This window comes from Pollicipes pollicipes, unplaced genomic scaffold (assembly GCF_011947565.3).
Source record: "Pollicipes pollicipes isolate AB1234 unplaced genomic scaffold, Ppol_2.1 Scaffold_3447;HRSCAF=4054_pilon_pilon_pilon, whole genome shotgun sequence".
NCBI lineage: Eukaryota > Metazoa > Arthropoda > Thecostraca > Pollicipedomorpha > Pollicipedidae > Pollicipes > Pollicipes pollicipes.
Window position 1 is genome coordinate 5,435,308 of NW_023596297.1, and position 19,132 is coordinate 5,454,439.

At 54.5% G+C, this 19,132-nt stretch overlaps 1 protein-coding gene across 1 annotated transcript in view; it reads left to right on the forward strand.

Moving 5' to 3' along the window:
* LOC119091868 (metalloprotease TIKI1) overlaps positions 1-19,132 on the forward strand; it is a 47,380-nt gene that overhangs the window by 12,741 nt on the left and 15,507 nt on the right. The window contains exon 4 of the mRNA XM_037214771.1: positions 9,849-10,001. Coding sequence (XP_037070666.1) covers positions 9,849-10,001 — 153 coding nt within the window. The remainder of the gene's footprint in view (positions 1-9,848; positions 10,002-19,132) is intronic.

Here is a 19,132-nt window from a genome sequence, read left to right on the forward strand (position 1 = left end):
TGTTTGCATCGCTACAGCTGCATGTGGCTTCAGGTCAGAAAGTCTATTTTCAGACGTTCGAACGGCCTCGATAGTGATATTTCATTTGCATGATGAGTGCTTCTCACGACCGCTTCAGAGTACTCTAGGAACTTGGTCCCATGATCGCACCGCACGGCCTGGAGTACGGTACTTGTTTAAGTCGGCACCGGGTGTTCAGGCTGCACTGCGCAGCCGACACGCGGATTTCTGTGGGCCTGACTGACGACGACAGCCGACGTCTATCTAAACACACTTAATTTGTTGGATGGCATAAGAATCACGCTGGGCTTAAGAAGCTGTTAATAGCTCGCCAGCCGGACAGCTGGTGATCGTTTAAGACCCATACGCTAGTTCGGTGCATATGCCCCCACACATAAATTTGCGGCTGGGTCAGACAAACACATTCACATGCCTGGCAACGTCATGTCCATCTAAAAATGTCTGGCCAAGAGACGCTGTGCTTCCCGCCGGTCATGTTAAATAGATACCATAGGCCGCTCCCTGGCTTCCAATGAACGGGCTACCCGCGCAGCGAGAGCCATTACGGTGTTGTCGATGCTCAGTAAAACTAATTCTGCTCAATGCAAATCATCCAAGTCTCGCAGCCATGACTTCTTCCTGATTCTTGTGATCAGCCCCGCCAAAGATTACTGACCACAGGTCAAGTAACGAGAGACATCTCTCTCGGCTGCAGAGACGTGGTCAGTGTGGTCGCACCCAGCGGGCTCCTCGCGAAGGTTCCGGCTCTTCCGGTGTTGCGCGGCACGTCACCAGGTGCCGCTGTCCCGCCCTCACCTGACGGCTGGCGTTAAGACGCTTGGGTCGGTTCCGGAGCCCCTGGCCAGAGTCAGTCTCACGTGGGTCGGCCTGGACCCCCGCCGGCGGCGGCGTGGTCACGATCAGCCAGCGGCGTGGCCGGTCCGCTCGTGACGCGCGGGAGAAGCTCCGCCCGGGCCTCAGGACCCGCCTCTGTCGTCGGGCCGGGGACACCGCGGCGAAGCGGCGCGGATGGACGTTCGGGTGAAGGATAAAATACGCAGGCCGTATGGAAGGCGGCGAGAAACGATCTTGTTGTCATCGCCGCTCCGACCTGCGCTTGAAGGGCAGGCCAGCGATAATCGTCAATGGCTTACGTAGGGAATCACGTCTTTCGACGACCCAGTTTCATGAACTCGTCGGCTATGAGAAAACTAACGAAAATGTTCCATCGGACGTCAGCGGCCGGACACTTTTTGACAAAATCACTAAAAAAAATTGCACCGTATATATATATATATATATATATATATATATATATATATATATATATATATATATATATGAATATCTTCTTGCCCGTAGGCACCAATCTAGCACTCCCATAGCCGACCCGTGGCGGCGTGTTCTTTCTGATCTCAGTCGGTTCTGGATGTTTGACACCACCCCTCCCAGTTACAAGGCATGCTGACGCCGGCTTCACGGTGTCCGCCGGACACGGCCAAAGCACGCCGCTCCGCTGTTCGTCCTGCCGTCAGCATGCTCACCGGACACGACCTGTGTTGAACAGAGCTGGCGTCCCGCTGCGCGCTGTTATCATGCTGACGGACGGCAGTGTACCGGCGGCGAAGACCGGTTCGCCTACAACACTGGGTACAGGCTTGCCAGAGACAACAATGTTCCGACTTGCTTCACGAGGACACAATCCAGTCCCGACTCCTCACGGTAGAAGGCGGTGGACATGCTCGTTGTTTTTGAATTATATATACATGCATATATATATATATATATATATATATATATATATATATATATATATATATGAGTGTGTGTAAAAGTCATTGTAACGTGTGATCTAGTGCATCCAATCACATAACCGTTATGTAGACGTTGCCTCGCGAGCCATCTCGTTTCAAATCGCCTTGCCGGGAGCCGTCACGCTCTCCCACTTCCTTTCATTTCACGCTGCCTTCACTACGCCGACGACATCCGTGTCCCTCCGCTCTCTCCTCGTCGACTTCGACGCTGGGATCGGCCGTCGATCGTCGGTCGGCGCGGGCCGCGTCGACGGACGCGACGGAGCGCGCAGGACGGCGTGTCGCGCGCGCCCTGGCCATTGTGACGCCCGCATTAGGCCTGATGGATGCCGGCGGGGCGGCCCGCCGCGCCCGGCCGGCCGGCCTTTGGGGCTCGCGGGACCGGGACGCAGGCGGGGCGCCGTCACGGCCTGAGGCGGCGGCCGGCGGCGAGGAGGCTGGCGGCGGCTATTTGTGTGCCCGCGTGTGGCTCGGCATAGGTCAGGGCTAAGTGAGTGCTCAGTTCGTGTGGGCTAGCGGTGAGCGTGAAGGCTCGCGTCGGCGCTATGTCCAGGCTGTGTTCTGCCCGGATCTCTCAGAAGACGGATGTTTCTCCGAAGTTTGGAGCTGGAATTCCTCGGCCAGTTCGACCAGCGATTTGTGCGTGACACGATGTCACACGCCAGCCACTTGCAAAATTGGACGGTTCGCTGAAAGGCCGGCGGAGGCCGTTGTTTTTCCGGACTTGTTGGGCTCAGGCTGACAGGCTGACTGTATCTCCGAGCCAAATATGTGAGTCGCGCCCGCCAAAGATGACCTCGAAGGCTGAGTGAATGTCTTCTCTGAGCCTCGGCATCGCCTTCCAGGCTGACTCTGACCTCCAAGGCGGAATGGATACCCCCTTACACCGGCCATGCGGCTGGTCGGTTCGACTGGAGAAGGTAGTCGCTGCCGACAAAATGCCGAAGTGTTCGTCTCTGTTTGCGTTTTCTAAAAGCACTGAACAGACCTTCGTTAACCTATGTCAAGGGTTTGGAGCCGTCTATGCGGTGAAAGGTAGACATAAACTGAGGATGATGCTCACTGCCCCCTCAAAACCACAGCATACAAGTTACGCTTCCTAGTCCCTTCTCAACGATATCCTTGAGTTTAAGTCGATAGAACCCCGACTGCTGAACAGTTGGACCACTGTCAGCTAAAAGCGCACGCACGTTTCCTCGCTTTCAGTCTAATGTACCGGCCGAGCGGTCAGACGACAGCGACCTTACCTCTGCAGCGTGATTCTGATCTGCCTCTGGAGAGCGTGTGCCAATCCTTCGGCCCGGCGAGCGCGACCCACCAGCCAGGCTGACGCGGAGACGGAGCACCGGCGCCCGGTGACGTCACGTGGCCGGCCTGGCGCGAGCTGACAGCGCACCGGAGGCGCCAATTAGCGGTAACACGGACGGTGACATGCCGCCAGCTGCGGCGATCCCGGCGCGCCTGAGACGGACAGGCGCGGGCGTCAGAAAGATGAGTTTGGCTGTCAGATGAACGAGCTAGGAGGTCAGATTGACGGATCTGGCAGCTAAACGAACAAACGAACGTGCTGCCGATCGTCGGATATGCCTTCCGAATTGGCCGACCGCGGAGTGTATTCGCACCCGATCGGTCTAGAAAGAGATCGAATCTCGAAAGAGAATGGTGTAAAAAGAGATGGAGACCTCGCCATTGTCCATCCTCGGGGTAGAATTCGCTGACCCCTCTCCGGCAGCGGGCTGGAAACCGACCGTCGCGCGGCGGGGTCTAAACCCATCGGATGATTTTTGCTGCTCGTTAGTCAACCAATCAACCGGCCCAGAGTGGCCTCTGAGCCAAGCAGCCGGTTGGGGGTTAGCTTCAGGACCGCGCGGCGTACTTCGGGGTGGCTTCGGCGCTCGCTGGCCAGTTGGCGTCAGCGCCGCCGCCGCTGACAGTGACCCCGGTGGCTGTGGATGACTGATGGGGCGCTGAGGGCGACAGGGCTATTTCTGGCGCCGAGGCGTGTTTGGCAACTACGGCCGACACACACACACACGGCCTGCGACTGGAAGAGGAGTCCAGCGGCGTGGTTCCTGGTTAGCACCCGCGAACGGTGATGCTGACTCTCCGCCTGCCGGTCCGCGGCCGTGAGGCCCTGGGGAGGAGGAGTGGGGCCGCAGCCGGCAGCGGTTCGCACTGGTGCTTTTGGGACGCCAACTGGACGCTGCAGGACTACGCAGCTTGGCGCACACTGTCCCGCTTGGTGCACGCGCTGTCCCGCTTGGTGCACACACTATCCCGCTTGGCGCACGCACTGTCCCGCTTGGAGCGTACTTTTGACTTGGCGTCTGCTGGCACTGATATGGTAGCGCGACGATCTCGCGCTGTCCGTATGACTGAGAATTTTTGGATTTAGGGACTCGCTCTGCAGGATGATGTTCCGAGTCGCGTGCGCATTGCCTCGTGATTCACATCTTCCTGGCTTTATGCCAGCAAGACGAACGTTTCGTGACGTCGTATCGCCAGACGTAATCTGTTAGGTTATGATTCGCGGAACTCAACTGTTCAAAGTGCAATAGCAATCTGTCTGGGCTACGTTCTTCTCTCAAGCGTGCTCCAAACTCAATCAGCGTGCAGTAATAACAGCTCGCGTCCCTTGACTTTGAAGGAGCGCGTGTCTTACGCGCCACGGCCACTGAAGGATGGAACAGACCGGCGCGGGCATATTTCTCCGCTCAAATAGAGCATACTTTGATCCAATAGATATGCCGTGTGATTGCAGCATTGCACGTATATTGAACTTTAAGGTCAGGTATTGATGATTTAGAACTATATTGGACGAGCGAGGCGCGAAACCCGCAAATCTGTAACGGTGCCGGCAGTGACCTCAGATTCCTGGCACGCCAACAGGCGACGTGGTAGTACTAGTTGTTTCCATGATTGCTAACCATGGCGGCCCGATTTCTTTCCAAACCGTAGACCCTTATGTTCATCAGTAAGTAAACCGTCCTTTTCTGACATCATTCACGACAATCGCGAACTGGAGCGACAGTCGGCATGATCCATAACTGTTGCTGCTAGGGCAGAGAGAACAATGGAAGCACTGGGCATGCCTCCGCGTGTTGTGGTGAGTCCCTCGGCGGTGCAGCTGGCGGGGATTCAACGCCCACGGACGTAACGCGATGCAGTAAGGCAAACAATCAAGCAGCCCTCCTACCTCCGCGCCACAGGTGCTCAAACCAAAAACATGTCACCGCTATACTCGAGACATCACGTCGAATTTTCATCGCGTGGCTTATTTACACTGTGATAACTGGTCGGTGGATATTTTTTCGGCGTGTAGGAAGATGTCAGGGGTAAACTTGTGTGCTGCTGCTTGCATTTTTGTCGTGGCTGGACGCTGTGACCCGCACTATTTCTGGCGCGGGGCGGCTCGCGGACCCCGGCAGACGATGTTTTTGAAGTCGATTTATCGCCCAGCGCGCGGTCGGAGACCTATTTCTGTCGAACCGGCGCGGTCCCGGCTGTCTTCAGTCTCACCGCACTGTCTGGGTGTGTTTCCACACCAAACAGTCGCCGTCTGGTCTGGAACTGTACGCTGACGCCGAGGCGCGACACGGGACGCGACTGTGCGCTGATGCCGAGGCACGGCACGGCGCGCGACACGGGGCGAGACTGTGCGCTGATGCTGAGGCGCGACACGGGGCGCGACTGTGCGTTGATGCCGAGGCGCGACACGGGACGCGACTGTGCGCTGATGCCGGCAGGCGCGACACGGGGCGCGACTGTGTGCTGATGCGGAGACGAAACACGGGACGCGACTGTGCGCTGACGCCGAGGCGCGACACGGGGCGCGGCTGTGCTCTGATACCGAGACGCGACACGGGGCACGACTGTACGCTGGCGCCGAGGCGCGACACGGAGCGCGACTGTCAGCACCCAGACACGTCAGAGGTGTGGCTGTTGAGCAGGGCTCGTCAGTTTTCCCGGGCTGTTGAAGCCAGAGCACAGGGATGTAGCTGCGGGCGCCGAGTCCCACAGCCGTCCCATCTGAAGAGCGTGAGGAGTTCATGACCGCGTCCGAGGATGGGTTGTTTATGCTGATGTATTGCGGGGCTGTGCCTCGAGCATCACGATGTCATGGGATAAAGCATGATGTCCAACAGTATTGTCTGGTGGCTGTTGAGTTATCACTGACAGCGATCGCTGCCTAAACAATGGCTGCCTTGGTTTAACGCCCACCTTTCCCTCGACCTCAACCAAAAGTGCATACCGTCACCTCATGACATTTGCTCTCACCATCTAGTTTCAGCCGATGCTTTTAGCCTGCGCACATTCACCCAGACTTTGACCCTTTAACAGAAACGCTTGAACCGCCACAGCTCACATGGTAATGCGATTCACGTCCACGACCCCCCCCCCCCCCTTCCCCCCGTCTGTTTGTCAACTGCAGATCTCGTTTACGTCGCAGGGGTGTCAGCCGTGATTTGGTCATGGCGTTTGGAGCAGCCTCTTTTCCGTGGCGACCCTGTGTAACCCTATATCAGGTGTTACTTTCAGAATGACGGCAAAGAATTACTCTCATTTGGAAACAAACAAACGCAGAAGGAAAAAGGCCATGATTGAAGACAGGCCTGTTAGCGGGATATTTTACGACCACTCACCAATGGAGCAATTTTCACCGTTTTTTGGGGGGGGGAGGGCAGGGATGGGAACAGCTCGTCTACTCTGCAGGCTCACGGCGGCTACGCCCGTGAACAGCTTCGTTCTGGACGCTTCTCTGTGTTCTCCACGAATAATGCGAGACGAATCTTCGACACCTCGGGTGGGGTCGGCCTAGGCCGCCGGGGCAAAGATCTGTCGACGCAGAGCAGCCACAGCCAATGTTCACTGTGGATAAATACAGTTCGCGACTCACCTCATTTTGTCCCTTGTTTATGGAGCGTCCGTGCCGAACTGAAAGACCGATTAAAAACTACTAAAAACCAAACTAAACTATTGAAGGCGTGAAACTCAGCAAAGAATTGATTAAAAATTCGGCGGCACATTTCAAAGTAACTTGTGGTTTGCGCGGTAACATCATGTTTTGCCTAACTCTTGTCATGCTGGCCCGAAGGCAAAGGCCGCGTCTCCCGGTGCCGCCGAACCGCGATACCGGCGCAGCTTATATCGACTGGCGTGAAGTCCCGGTCGGAAGTGTGCGTCGCACCCCGGCCCCCCTCAGGCCGCACGAACAGACGGGCTCGACGGCGGGCGTCGGGCGGGCTGGCCTGACCGCGAGCACCCTCCGTGGCTGCCGGAGCCGGGCCTGGGGCCGGCTGGCCACCCGGCCGGCGGTCGTTCACCAACGGCGCCGTAATGGACCGTGAAATGGGCGGCGACTTGGCTGGCGCAGCGGCGGCGGTGGCGGCGGCGGGTCAGCCTGGTCGGTGGGGTCCTGAGGCCGCGTCGGTTCGGAGCGCCGCCTCGACAGGGGTTGCGCACGTCCGACGCACTGTGAGTCAGAAGTGGCGGGCAGCGAGAATCGAATGCAGTGCTACTGACGAGACGAAAACCGAATCATCTGGCTTCCTGGCAAATTTGCATCACTGAACTTCCAGAATCTACAGCTTGATTGATGCGAGATACGGGACATTTTGTCATGAAATCCTGCGGCACTGACACTGTATGTTTTTCACATTGATACAGTGGACATATTTAGTTTTCAGTCATCGTTAGGTGTCGTGACAATTGTTCCAGGCGTTTCGCACGCCATCTATGCGAGAAGTGCGCATTAATTATTGTCGAAATCTATGCGCATAAAATGAAGGACGTTTTCGTTCTTTAAAGCCATGATGTATAATGTCGACTATTATGCATAATGAAGCATGATTCACAACTTTTCGGGATGCTCGTCTTAGTAAAGGTTTGGTCGAGTAGTACTGACTTCCAGTGGGAATGGAGGTTTGACACATGCGTCCCAGGTAATCGTTTCTGGCATCAGATCAAGTGCCTGAACCTGTCCATGACTGCCCCATCAAATAAGCGTCTGGACAGTTTTCCTGGACCTCACGCGATCCACCTCGGTGATATTCAAGTCCGTGGGCGCCCATCTGCCGGGTACACGGCATGACAGGACCTGTATGACATCACTGCGCCACAGTATGCCCCCGTTTGAGTGGGCTGGTAGCCACAATGCCGGCGTTTGAGCGAGCTGGCTGCTACAATGCCGCCTCACGCGTCGCGGCCCATGCGGCGCGCTTTGAACCCTTTGAGCGGCCCGCCAGCCGCCGCGCTCCCGGGGGAGTCGAGCCGAGCCCGGCGCGGGCATGCGCCGCCATGAGCTCCGCCCCACCGCTCGCTTCGCCGTCTGCGTGCTCGGCTGGCTAATGCAGCACATCCGGCAGCAGTTAGGCCGTCGGGAGTTTTCCGCGGCCCGGCGCCCGTCCGGTGACGCCGCGGCGGTCCTCGGCGTTGTGTTCCAGCGCCTGCGCCGCCTGTTTCTTGGTGCGCTCTGCGCTGCCTTCGCCGTGCACATGCTCCATCTCGTTGGACAATATGCATACAAATACACCAATAATGAGGTGTAAACAGGTAGCAAAGAAACAGATGAACACGTTGTCACTCCAGCTCGGCGTCACAATTCCCACGCCTTTTCCCACGAATAAAATGAAGCAGCAAATTCGTGATGGCCTAGTGACGTTGTCACCGATAAGAACTGAGTCCAAAAGAGCAACTAACCTCAGGCAAGGTGCTGCAGATTAGCCTCAAGCACGCGAGTTGGTTGCGGTGCGCAGCAGCCAGGGGACTGACACCGCGCAGCTATGTACGTTCACACGGGTATCGCGTGCGTGGCCCAGGGTACTCTGGCGTACTCTGCTGCAGCGGCGCCGTGACCGCCGTGTCCCTGGTCATCTTCCCATGTCGTGAGTGGCTGCAGGAGGACAGATATAATTACCCAGGCTCAGGGTGTAATCACGCCGTGCTTCTAAATATTTGTGAATCATGAGTTTTCATGCTGAAAACGACCGACGGTCATTGTACTAGGAGGCGTTGCGGGTAAATGAAGACACCAAGCAGTCATCGTTATGCTGCGTACCGACGGCTGTTGTGCAATGCTAAATGTCAGGCTTGACAGTTCGAATTAATACTCGACGTTTGAAGCTCGCGGCAGTGTTCGACGCCACTCGTGACCATGATCAATGCCTTGGAACTTCGGGACGTATCATTAATAGCATGATATATTCGTGTAACTAGTACCTGCTGCGTACTGGCGGTCGGCTTTTCAGCATGTAGACTCGATGCAACGAAAAATCAGTGGCTTAAGGCCTTTCTTGCCTAATCAAGTGTAAACAATTACATGGTATAGCCGCGTTCAACATTCCTGTTAGCCACCGCAGACGCTATTCTCCCGTAAATTTTTAGCAGTTTTTGGTGGCAAATAACAACGGTGGCACGATTCGCAAAATGCAGCAGGCGTCTTGTACACGTTTGGCGGTGTTTTCCCGCCGCGGAAGCTAATTAGCTGAGGTGACTCCAGTTTCTTAGCATTTAGCCGTTCCAGCTCATCTTTATTTTATTGTTCTTGATATTTCCGTGCAAGGAGTTCAAGGAGTTGTGTGTAACGCACGACAAATTCACAGGTATTACAGTCAACCATGAACTAGCACCACCGTGCCACATCGTCAAGCTCTGAGTCGGACTCACATTGCCAACCTCGACCGTCAGTCCACCAACTCCACGCTGTGTATTCGTGCTGTTCGTGCGTGCCTGCAGCTGCTTGATAGCGACTGCCCATGACCTCAAACCCTCCGCACTGACCCCGGGTCACGAGCTGGCGCTGTGCTGCGCTCTCCGGTGGGTGAGCTGTACCACCCGGTGTTCTGTGGCCCGGTGCGGCGTTCTTCCTTTGGGGGATAGTGTGCAGTGTGGTGTGGTCTGTGTTGTGCTCCACTGTTTGATAAGTAGTCTCCAGTTACGCATGTCTCGTGGCCCGGTCTCATGCTCCACCGTGGGCGAGACCCCGCTGGAGAACCTGGCCGTCTTGTGACCGGTGGTTCGTTCCGCCGCCGCCAGGTGGTGTTTGCCCTGAATCAGACGCTGAACCAGCACGAGAACATCCGGGCCGGCCAGGGGGCGCCACCCTACACCACCGAGGACCTTATCAAACACTACAACTGCGGCGACCTGGACGAGGTCATCTTCCGGCGCGACTCATCCCAGATACCGGTGAGAATCATCGCACGTGCCGGGGAGAATTTCACCATCCACCCAGTGACGACGCAAAACTTAGATGTTTAGAAGACATGGACTGTGTCACCACGCTAATCACATCCTGCATGATAGCTACCATCGCGACTTGTGCGTGCGTTCTGGTGAGCGTCGGTAATGAAGGTTTACTGTGACAGCTTAGTGGAACTGATGAAACCAGCCGACATGGAGTAACTCCCACCACCAGGTGCTCCTGAGACCATGTACTCCCACGAACGGTGCAGGCAGTTGCAGATACTGGTGGGAAGCCCCAGATGTTCTTGTGAAGGTTTTTGCGTGGTTAAGTTGATGAATTCTTCCATCCTAACAATAAGGCATTTACGATGCGTTAGCAATTGATAGCTATTCCGGCCATCAAGTTCCAAAATTTATTCTAAGCGAATATTCTGGAAATGGTCGTGCATTAAGATCACATAGAGTTGTGGCCTAAAACTCAGGACAAATGCATTTACTCTAAAAGGTCCGCTTACGGAGCATGCGAAGGCTTTGCACGCATTAATGCGTAAGATCACTGGCTCGAAATGCATGCCAACACAATCGTGTGCACCATTACTTCCGTTTTGTGTTTCACTTTTTGCAACATTGCAGTTGTCTTGAAAAGATGTGGCTTGGTTGTGGAAGTCAAGACCCTAGGACTAAAAAACAGCATGTCAAATTAGACCGCATGACGTGTGCTCATTCTTTCGAGTGCAAAACCTTGAGACTTCCGACTTTTACCGCGGATTTTCTGAGAAAGAAGACGCATATTTTTTTAAGATGTTTCCTGTCAGAACGAAACAAACTGAATAGCAGTAAACAGCTTGGCATGGCATTTAACATCATAAGATACGAGACAGTCCATGTCCATAGTGGTCACATCTGCCGCTTCAACAGCTGAACAAAGAGCGGATAGACCTTCACACGTATCGCCGCATTACGCGGGCTTTAATGTTTGTGGTGATCGTACGACGAGAGCCGATCGGTGGCTCACCATGCGCGTAAGCACGACCCTTCGTAAGGCTAAATGTGTCGTACTATACGGAAGACGCCAAGAGACGTTCGCTCCCAGGGCCCACACCACTGGCCACCACCACCGCCATTTGATCTCACCTCCTCCTGGACCTGAGGGACATATATTAAGGAATTCGTCTGCTTGCTGAATGAATTAGTATTGCACCGTTTCGTGCAATTTGGCTCGGATGGAACATTTCTCCATTGCCGCGATGCTTCATCCGGAGAATCGCGCGCGCAGCCCCCACCCAGGGGCCGACAGTTACCCAGCTGTACACGGCGACTGTCCCGATGCTGGCCGTGATGAAGCGCCCCGCCGGCGCCTGCCTGGTTCGCACGCTACGTGGACTAACTTTCGACGCGCCCCCCGGGCGGACGAGTCTATTACGCCAGCCCGTGTATGGCCGAGCCCATTCCGGCATAATTGGCCGTCCGATCGGCTCCCGCCGCCAGAGATGGGAACGGTCATTAGCAGCCGGCAGGGGCGGCCGTTTGAAGCGGTCCGGTTGGTGGCGATCTGGCGGAATGAGCTCGCAGCATCGCCTGTCCGGGTTTTTCATGCCGTAAAACACCGGCCGGCGGCCACTGGCCTGACCAGCTTTTTACCGCCTCCTAATCGGCGCAGTTTATGAGGCAAATTGGCGTGATGTCGGTGAGCTCGCTTTCAGCTATCTCGTTTTGCAAGAAACTGATTTGAATCGCCGGGTGAGTTTTTGTTTGGAGTTAAGTGCATATGAGATCGCCCATGCAAGGTTCTTTGTAGCTTATATGAACGCTGAATGGTTTGCTTTGCCCCTTATTTCTTCACGAGCTACTTTCCAATCGTAATTTTTTAAAAATTCACAGGCTATCTTGCTGGTGTCTGATCATCTTTATTTAGATAACAAGATCAGCCGAATAATCCATATAGATATGGCCACATGCATCCTTTGGTACACGCCGATTTCATCCCGTTACCTGTTCACCCTTAGACCGTACAACCCGTATGGAACGCTACATACCGTCCGTATGCAAGGCGCGCATGGTTGTGATATATTCTTTCCAACCATGCATGACCTCTGGGTCTGCAAACATTTCGGCAGCGTTTTCGCGCTTCACTCACTCAACACGCACACATTGCTCTTCGCGCCCGATAGAGCGCACACTAGAGGAGACGGGAAATGGGCACACGTCGTGTTTTATAACCCATCACAGTTTTTCGGGGTCCAGACTAATTTTGTGCAAGATTTCTACGTTTCTCAAACAACTGGGCGTCGGACCTGTTTCGAAGATTCAGCTCATGCCGGACGTCCTCCAAGAATGCTGGAAGCGTGCAGCGGTAACTGCGGCGCAACGCTAACGTTCCCGCGGGATGTTCATGTCCGCGAGAACCGTCGCGCCGTCGTTGCATCACCGGGGTTAGTGAGCCGACCGCGGCGTGGAGGGGGGGGGGTTAGGGGGCGACCCTGACTGAACGCCAACCCACGCGTGTGCGCGCTGGGTGCGCGCGACCGCCGGCCCGCGGTGTTTGTATACGGGCGTCGCCGTCGACGACCCCCGCGCCGCCGCAGTGGAGACATGTTCCAGGCGGGTCCCCTGCCGGCCGCCAGGTACGTAAACAGGGGAGCCTCCCCTCCCCACATCCGCTCGGCGGCGTCCGCGCGCTGTGAGGAGGTGCTTACCGTCTGCAGTCCCAGAGCTGACTTCAGGCTGGTGACTTGTTGGACACCGAATGATCACCTATGGCAAAACGCCGCCTGCGTTCACCGATTTACGTAAAAAATAATTTTGGTCAAGTTTTCAAATGTAAGCGCATTGCGCTGAATGAATGGCTCTAATTTTGCAATGTGTTACGACATTCGCCGCGTTACCGGTCTCGGACAAAATCATTGGTACAAAAATCGGTAGTCAATGGGAACACATGCCACCAGGCGTTCTCTGAGTGCAGGAGGAGAGGTATGGCCTCGCCATTAATGCATTTGGTCGCGTCAAGTTTGACTGTATGAATCAGCTGTACTGGTGACTCCCAAACAGCCTCTTCGTCTTCTCTCTTGTTACGTACTTCCCAGAAACGCACGCCCCCGCCCCCCTGTCCCGTCATCGCTACCCTCCAGCGTCCCTGTTTCTGCTGTCAACGCTTCGACGCACATCGTCGACAGCGACGGCGATATTGCACGGCGCCGCTGTCGCGTCGCTGGCGTCGACGGCAGCCAGGCGACGGGGCGGCGAGGCGTGGCACGGGATCATCGCGCGAGCGCGCCCGACCGCCGCGCCGACCGGGCCCTCCCGGCCGGCGCCGGACCAGGGCCTGCTCGGCGGCCGCCGGACCGGGCCTGCTCGGCCGGCCGCCGGGACCGGGCCTGCTCGGCCGGTCGCCGGGCCGGGCCTGCTCGGCCGCGCGCCCGCGCGCTGCGTACCATATGGGCTGCTGGGTGGTCGGACGGGTCGGGTTCGGACGAACACGGATGGACACGGACGGATGCTGACAGATGCGGGTGAGTAGACCCGAGCAGATCTAGACCAATCCCGATGACATCGTGGTATGTTCGGTTATCATACGGAAGGCCCAGTGGGGATCCGAAAGGAAACGGGTGGAACTGAACAAAATCGGATGGATATAAACAGACCCGGGTGGAACTGAACAGACTTGGATGGATATAAACATACCCGGGTGGAACTGAACAAGCTCCAATGGATACAAACAGCCCCGGGTGGAATCGAAGGACTCGGATGAGTACAAAGAGAGGTTCGGGCGGAATGAAACGGACGGAAATCGATATTTTTATTAGATTGTGGTGCAGCCCACTTCAAGGAATGGTAGCTTAAATGTTGGGTAGATGAGAAGGGGTGCGGAAAGGGTCAATAAGCTGCAGGTGTGTATATGGGGCGATCACATGGTGCAGGGATGTCAATAGGGTATGCACTTGATAAATGTGTACCGGCATTAATACAGACGCACATTATCATTATCACATGCATTCGCTCAGGCATGTTGTTCGTTAATGAAGACTAATTAGCCTATCATGTCGCTGTTGTTAAGGACTGTGGTGTCTGGTGCCCAAATATGCGTGTTTCTTGGTTCATTTTTGATATTTTGCACTGTCAGTTATTTTTTTTTCTACGCCGTTACCCAAGAACAGGTAACCGGGAGTGCCCCTCCCTCAATCCCAGCGACGCAGTAAACCGTACGTTAACACCAGAAAACATAAAATCAAGTCGCGGCACTCCCAGCTAGGAAGATGAAACAAACTTTAAAAAAAACAGGCGAGGAGGTGGAGCAGACCCGAGGGAATTGTGTTATGTGAGAGGGAGGGAAAAATCATAGATGAAAAGGCTTAAAGTAGTCATTAGCCAAAATCAGCTAATGACAGCCCGCTACAACCGCCCAATAATCTACAACCACTCAATTCCCGGTGTTAGTAAGGGTTATACAGTCACAAGTCGGAGGGGGCAATTACCTGGTCATTTTTGTGCCGGGTTTTGGGCTGGATTTCCAGGGAGTCCACCCAGCTAAGCAGAGCTTGTTGCTGGGAGAACTCCCGGAGCCAGCGCCATTAATTTGGGTATATGTGCATGACTTTATATCAGAAATTGATTATGAAACATGAAGGAGGTCAAATATGAAGTGCGTTGGATATGTACAGCACAAGGATGGCAATGTCTTCAAATATGTTTGTTACGTTAATATGTGTTCACGAAATGCTTGCGGATGATGTTCTTAACGATGGTTTTCGATACAGGGATATCAGCTATTCTTGGAAAATATGGAACCATAATGTCGTTCCACAGCTTAGGGCCAAGGCAGGATGCTGTAAATCGTCTATAATTACGATAAGAGAAAGGTTGTTCTAAATGTTTTGCTCGCCTCATATCCATGTCATTGGATTCGTAGAGATTGTAAATTAAATCGAATGATGCAGGGAGCTGTGAAGTTAAAAATTTGTGCATCACAATTAACATTTGAGATTTAGCAATATCCGATAGTTTCAAAATTTTGTATCGTTTAAAGATTGGCTCTGAGCTTTGCGGAGGATGCACATTTTCTATAAGACGCACAGCCCTTTTTTGCAAAATTACCAATCGATCTAGTTGAGAAGCATAATTTATGCCCCAAACCAAGCAGCAGTAATTTAGGCAAGGAAGAATCAAAGTGTTACAGAGTAGATGTGACGTTGTTTTATCAATAAAGTACCTAACCCCACTTATTATTCCAATATTTCTACTTACTATGCTTGCAACAAAATTAGTGTGGCTTGTAAACTTAAGAGATTTGTCAATGATTACACCAAGGTATTTAATTTCTTTTTTCTCTTCAATGGGTGAACTATTAATTTGCACATTTAGTCGGAAATGCGAAGAAAGGGTTGTGTAATGCTGTGTGAATGTTTTTGATACGTTCAGAGAGAGAAAATTAGCAGCAAACCAAGAAGTCATTAGAAGCAAAAGCGTACTGACATTGTTTTGAAGTTCGACAATACTTTTACAATGTTAATACTTTAACATTGTTAGTTACAATGTTAATCTGTGATAGGTAGAATTATATGACACTGAAGGCTCGCTTTTATGGGCGACAGTACGTCGTCGATGAAATGCGGCCTTCGTTTCTTACTCTCCTTTTAGTACAGCTCATTTCCGGATAATAGACGTCGGACACAGTTTCGGTATGAACTCACTGGCGTTAAGACGACAGGCACAGTCCATACATCGTGAAGTTTTTAGAACTGGGTGATTCTGTGGGTTGTTTGTGTGGGAACAACATCATTACCTCACCATTATGCAGCTGCGGCCTTGCTCGAATGGGACACTGATGGATATGAACTGATCCAACGGGCATTTCAGAAGCGATTCTCATCATTTCTATGTTTAGGCTGCGGTTATCAAGGAACATGATTACAAGTGAAAAATGTGCTCACTGTATCAGCTGAGACAGCTGGCCATTAACTTCCGTGCCTTATTTGTAATGCCTTCCGCATAAACGACCGCACAAATCGCAAATCGAGGGACGCTTCGTAACGGAAAGTGACTCGTGGTTTGGTACAACACTGCTGATGCATCGATTGCCAGAAAATGTCAATCGACGAGCTTAGATGAAAGCCACTGGCTCCTAAAATCAAATAATTACGCGATCAAACTGTCGCATCTTGTAGGTCTACAAATCTACCAAATGCCTGTGGATTTAAATGCAATTTCTGGATTACGCGATGTCAGGACGTACTAAATCTCCCTGCCTGAAGTCAGACGACAGGTTCTTAAGCTCTACGTCGTTTACCGTTCGACTGTATAACGCTTCAGTGCGTCCCAGATGCCCCCCCCCCCCCTCCCCCCACCCCACCGGATTCGCATGCATACAGAGCACCGCAGGTTCTGACCCCCACCGCAGGTTCATCACGACCCCCCCAGTACGAGGTTTATCATGAGCCCACCACGGGTTCCTCACGACCCACATCATGGGTCCATCGTGACCCCCACCACGGCTTCACCACGACCCCCAACACGGGCTCATCACAACGTTGACCGTGATCTGGTGCCGACAAGCGCGTCAGAATGAGCAGGCCGGCAACGCCCTCCGTCGCCGTCAGTCCTCCTCGGCAGTGTCCTCCGCCGCCGCCAGTCCTCCCGGCAGTGCCCTCCGCCGCCGTCAGTTCTCTCTGGCAGTGTCCTACCGGTCAGTGTCCTCCGTCTCCGTCGGTCCTCCTCGACAGTGTCCTCCGCCGCCGCTAGTCCTCCCCGGCAGTGTCCTCCGCCACCGTCAGTCCTTCCCGGCAGTGTCCTCCGCCGCCGTCAGTCCTCCCCGGCAGTGTCCTCGGCCGCCGCCAGTCCTCCGCGGACGGCCCCTGAGCGGCACCGTCCGGCCGTCCGGGTCCGTCACGCGGACAAATCTTGCGGCCACCACCAACATGATCAGATAGCCGGCCGGCGTGTCGCCCGTGTCAACGTGTCGTGTCACGTCAGCACAAGGCGTCAATGTGTCGTGTCACGTCAGGTGCTGACTATCGATGACGCCCCTCGCGAGACCCCGATCTCCGCCGAGCTCCGCTGCCGACAGGTCCGGGGGCCAGAAACGGCCTTCCAAGCAGCGGATGATCAGTTGATGCCGGTTGGCGCGATGGCTCAGAATCGCTTAAAAGCACTCGTTTGGTGTGCACTTGGCTCACGATTGCGGTTCGTGACTGGGGTGCATCGCTGCCCCATTTTTTTCTAGATTTCCGACAGACTATTGTCCTGACTGGCCTCTCGCCTATTTATTTTGCATCCGAAAAGCAAATTCTCTAGACATGTGGGCTTTTGCTAAATGCACACATCCTTAATTCGTCTTCTCACCACGCATTTGCGCTTTGTGGATGTATTCCACGGGACGGGCAGGCCTGGGCATTCAACTGAAGACAACCCGGCTCGGCGGCGGATCAAACAGACCTGTACGGGCATGGGCTGCCGCCGAAAGTCAAATGAACCATCAGCGTTTGCATCCACATGCGTATCGCTGGATCCGGTACACGACTGGTCGTATAGCTAGCACGACTCCAGTTGTGGTCGCATGCGGGCGCTGTGATAACGTTGGCCAATGCGGTCGTGTGGTGCATCTCAAACTTGTCACTTGCAGATTCGCGTAGTGTTCAGCTGATAACGACCGGAGGTACGGTAAATGTATGACACGTTATCGGGGGGCGGCGCAAGTTCAACATGCATGCATTCCTCTCATTTTAATTGCTAACCCTTCCGATTCGATGGTGGCGATTGATGATTGGATGACACGGCACCTACATTTGGAGCAGTCAATCATTCGAATAAAGGATGCCACTTTTCCTTGCACTGTGGTGATAATCTTCCCAAAGTTCTTGTGCTACGACTCTGCACTGAATGTATGTAAATTGGCGCCTCCTGCATTTGGAACCGTCCGTATTGCTGAATATCAAAGCTGCACTGTACGTGCCAGCCATTCATGCATCCGCTGCAACATGCTCAGAGCGTTCACAACGTGACCCCCAATGCTGTTCGCGATCGCCGCTTGTGATTTTGACCTCTAAAATCGGCACACGTGGGAGTGGTGCTCCCGTTGTTCGTGGCGATGCCTGGAACGCGTCCGAACGAGCTGATAACAGTATAGGGAACCGAGGCGAGGCCGTCCATCGCGCCGCAAACCCCACAATGGCTCCGATAATGGCCCTGATGGTGGCCGAGGATGTGTAATGAGTGGTAACTGCCGGCCCCGAGCCCGTGGCTGGGAAGGGACGTCGCCAAGACCTGTGGAATCCAGCAACGAGCAGAGCTCCGGGCGCATTCACAAACCACAGCGGCTGTCGTCGGTCTTCCGGGGCTTCCCAATGGTGACGTACTGCGACGTAAGAGGCAAATAACGGCGACTGCGACGCGTCACCGACAGCGAAACAGTCCAGCAGGCCTCGTGCGGCTGCGCTACGTTAAACGCTGTCTCGTTTGGCCCATGCAGCCCGTGCGAGGTGGTCCGTTCGACTCCAGCCGCCCGCGCCGCTGGTCCACAGACCGGCTGCGTGTCGCCGAGTGACCGGGGTCGGGCGGCCCCGGCCGACGGCATTTGACTGCACCCTGAATGGGCACGCATCACGCGAGAGTGCACTGAGCGCGGCCCTCGTTTGGGGAACGAATTCAATGGATGCATGATGTTGTGGCCGCCTGGCATTTAGGAGCGTGACTGGCGGTGCTCGACTCGGCCATCATTGATAATCAATTTGAAATGCGCTTTAAGTGTTACGCATAACTCACACGAAAAAGGCGGGAGGTGCTGAGGATGGCATGCGTGCGCTGCCCGCTGCAGGCAGGGCGGAGAATGGACATGAAGTGGTGGGCGTGGGGCATGACCCACAGAGCGGTGAAGGAAAATGGCCAGGTGACCGTAGCTCAATCGCATCGCTGCACGAAGTAGGCCTCAAACGGGACGAGCAGGAGAGCTGGACAGCACGATCCCCAGGCAATGCGTGTTTTGTGCGGACATTGCTTCCGTAGGCTTAGGAGGCGCAGATGCACGTGTCCAGGAATAGAAAAAACCGCTCACGCCACTCCCTTTAGCGTCGACTACCAACTGATTCGAGAAGTCTACCTTCACAGCTCGTGCAGCTGCGGACCCTTGTCTTTGTTGCGTGCTT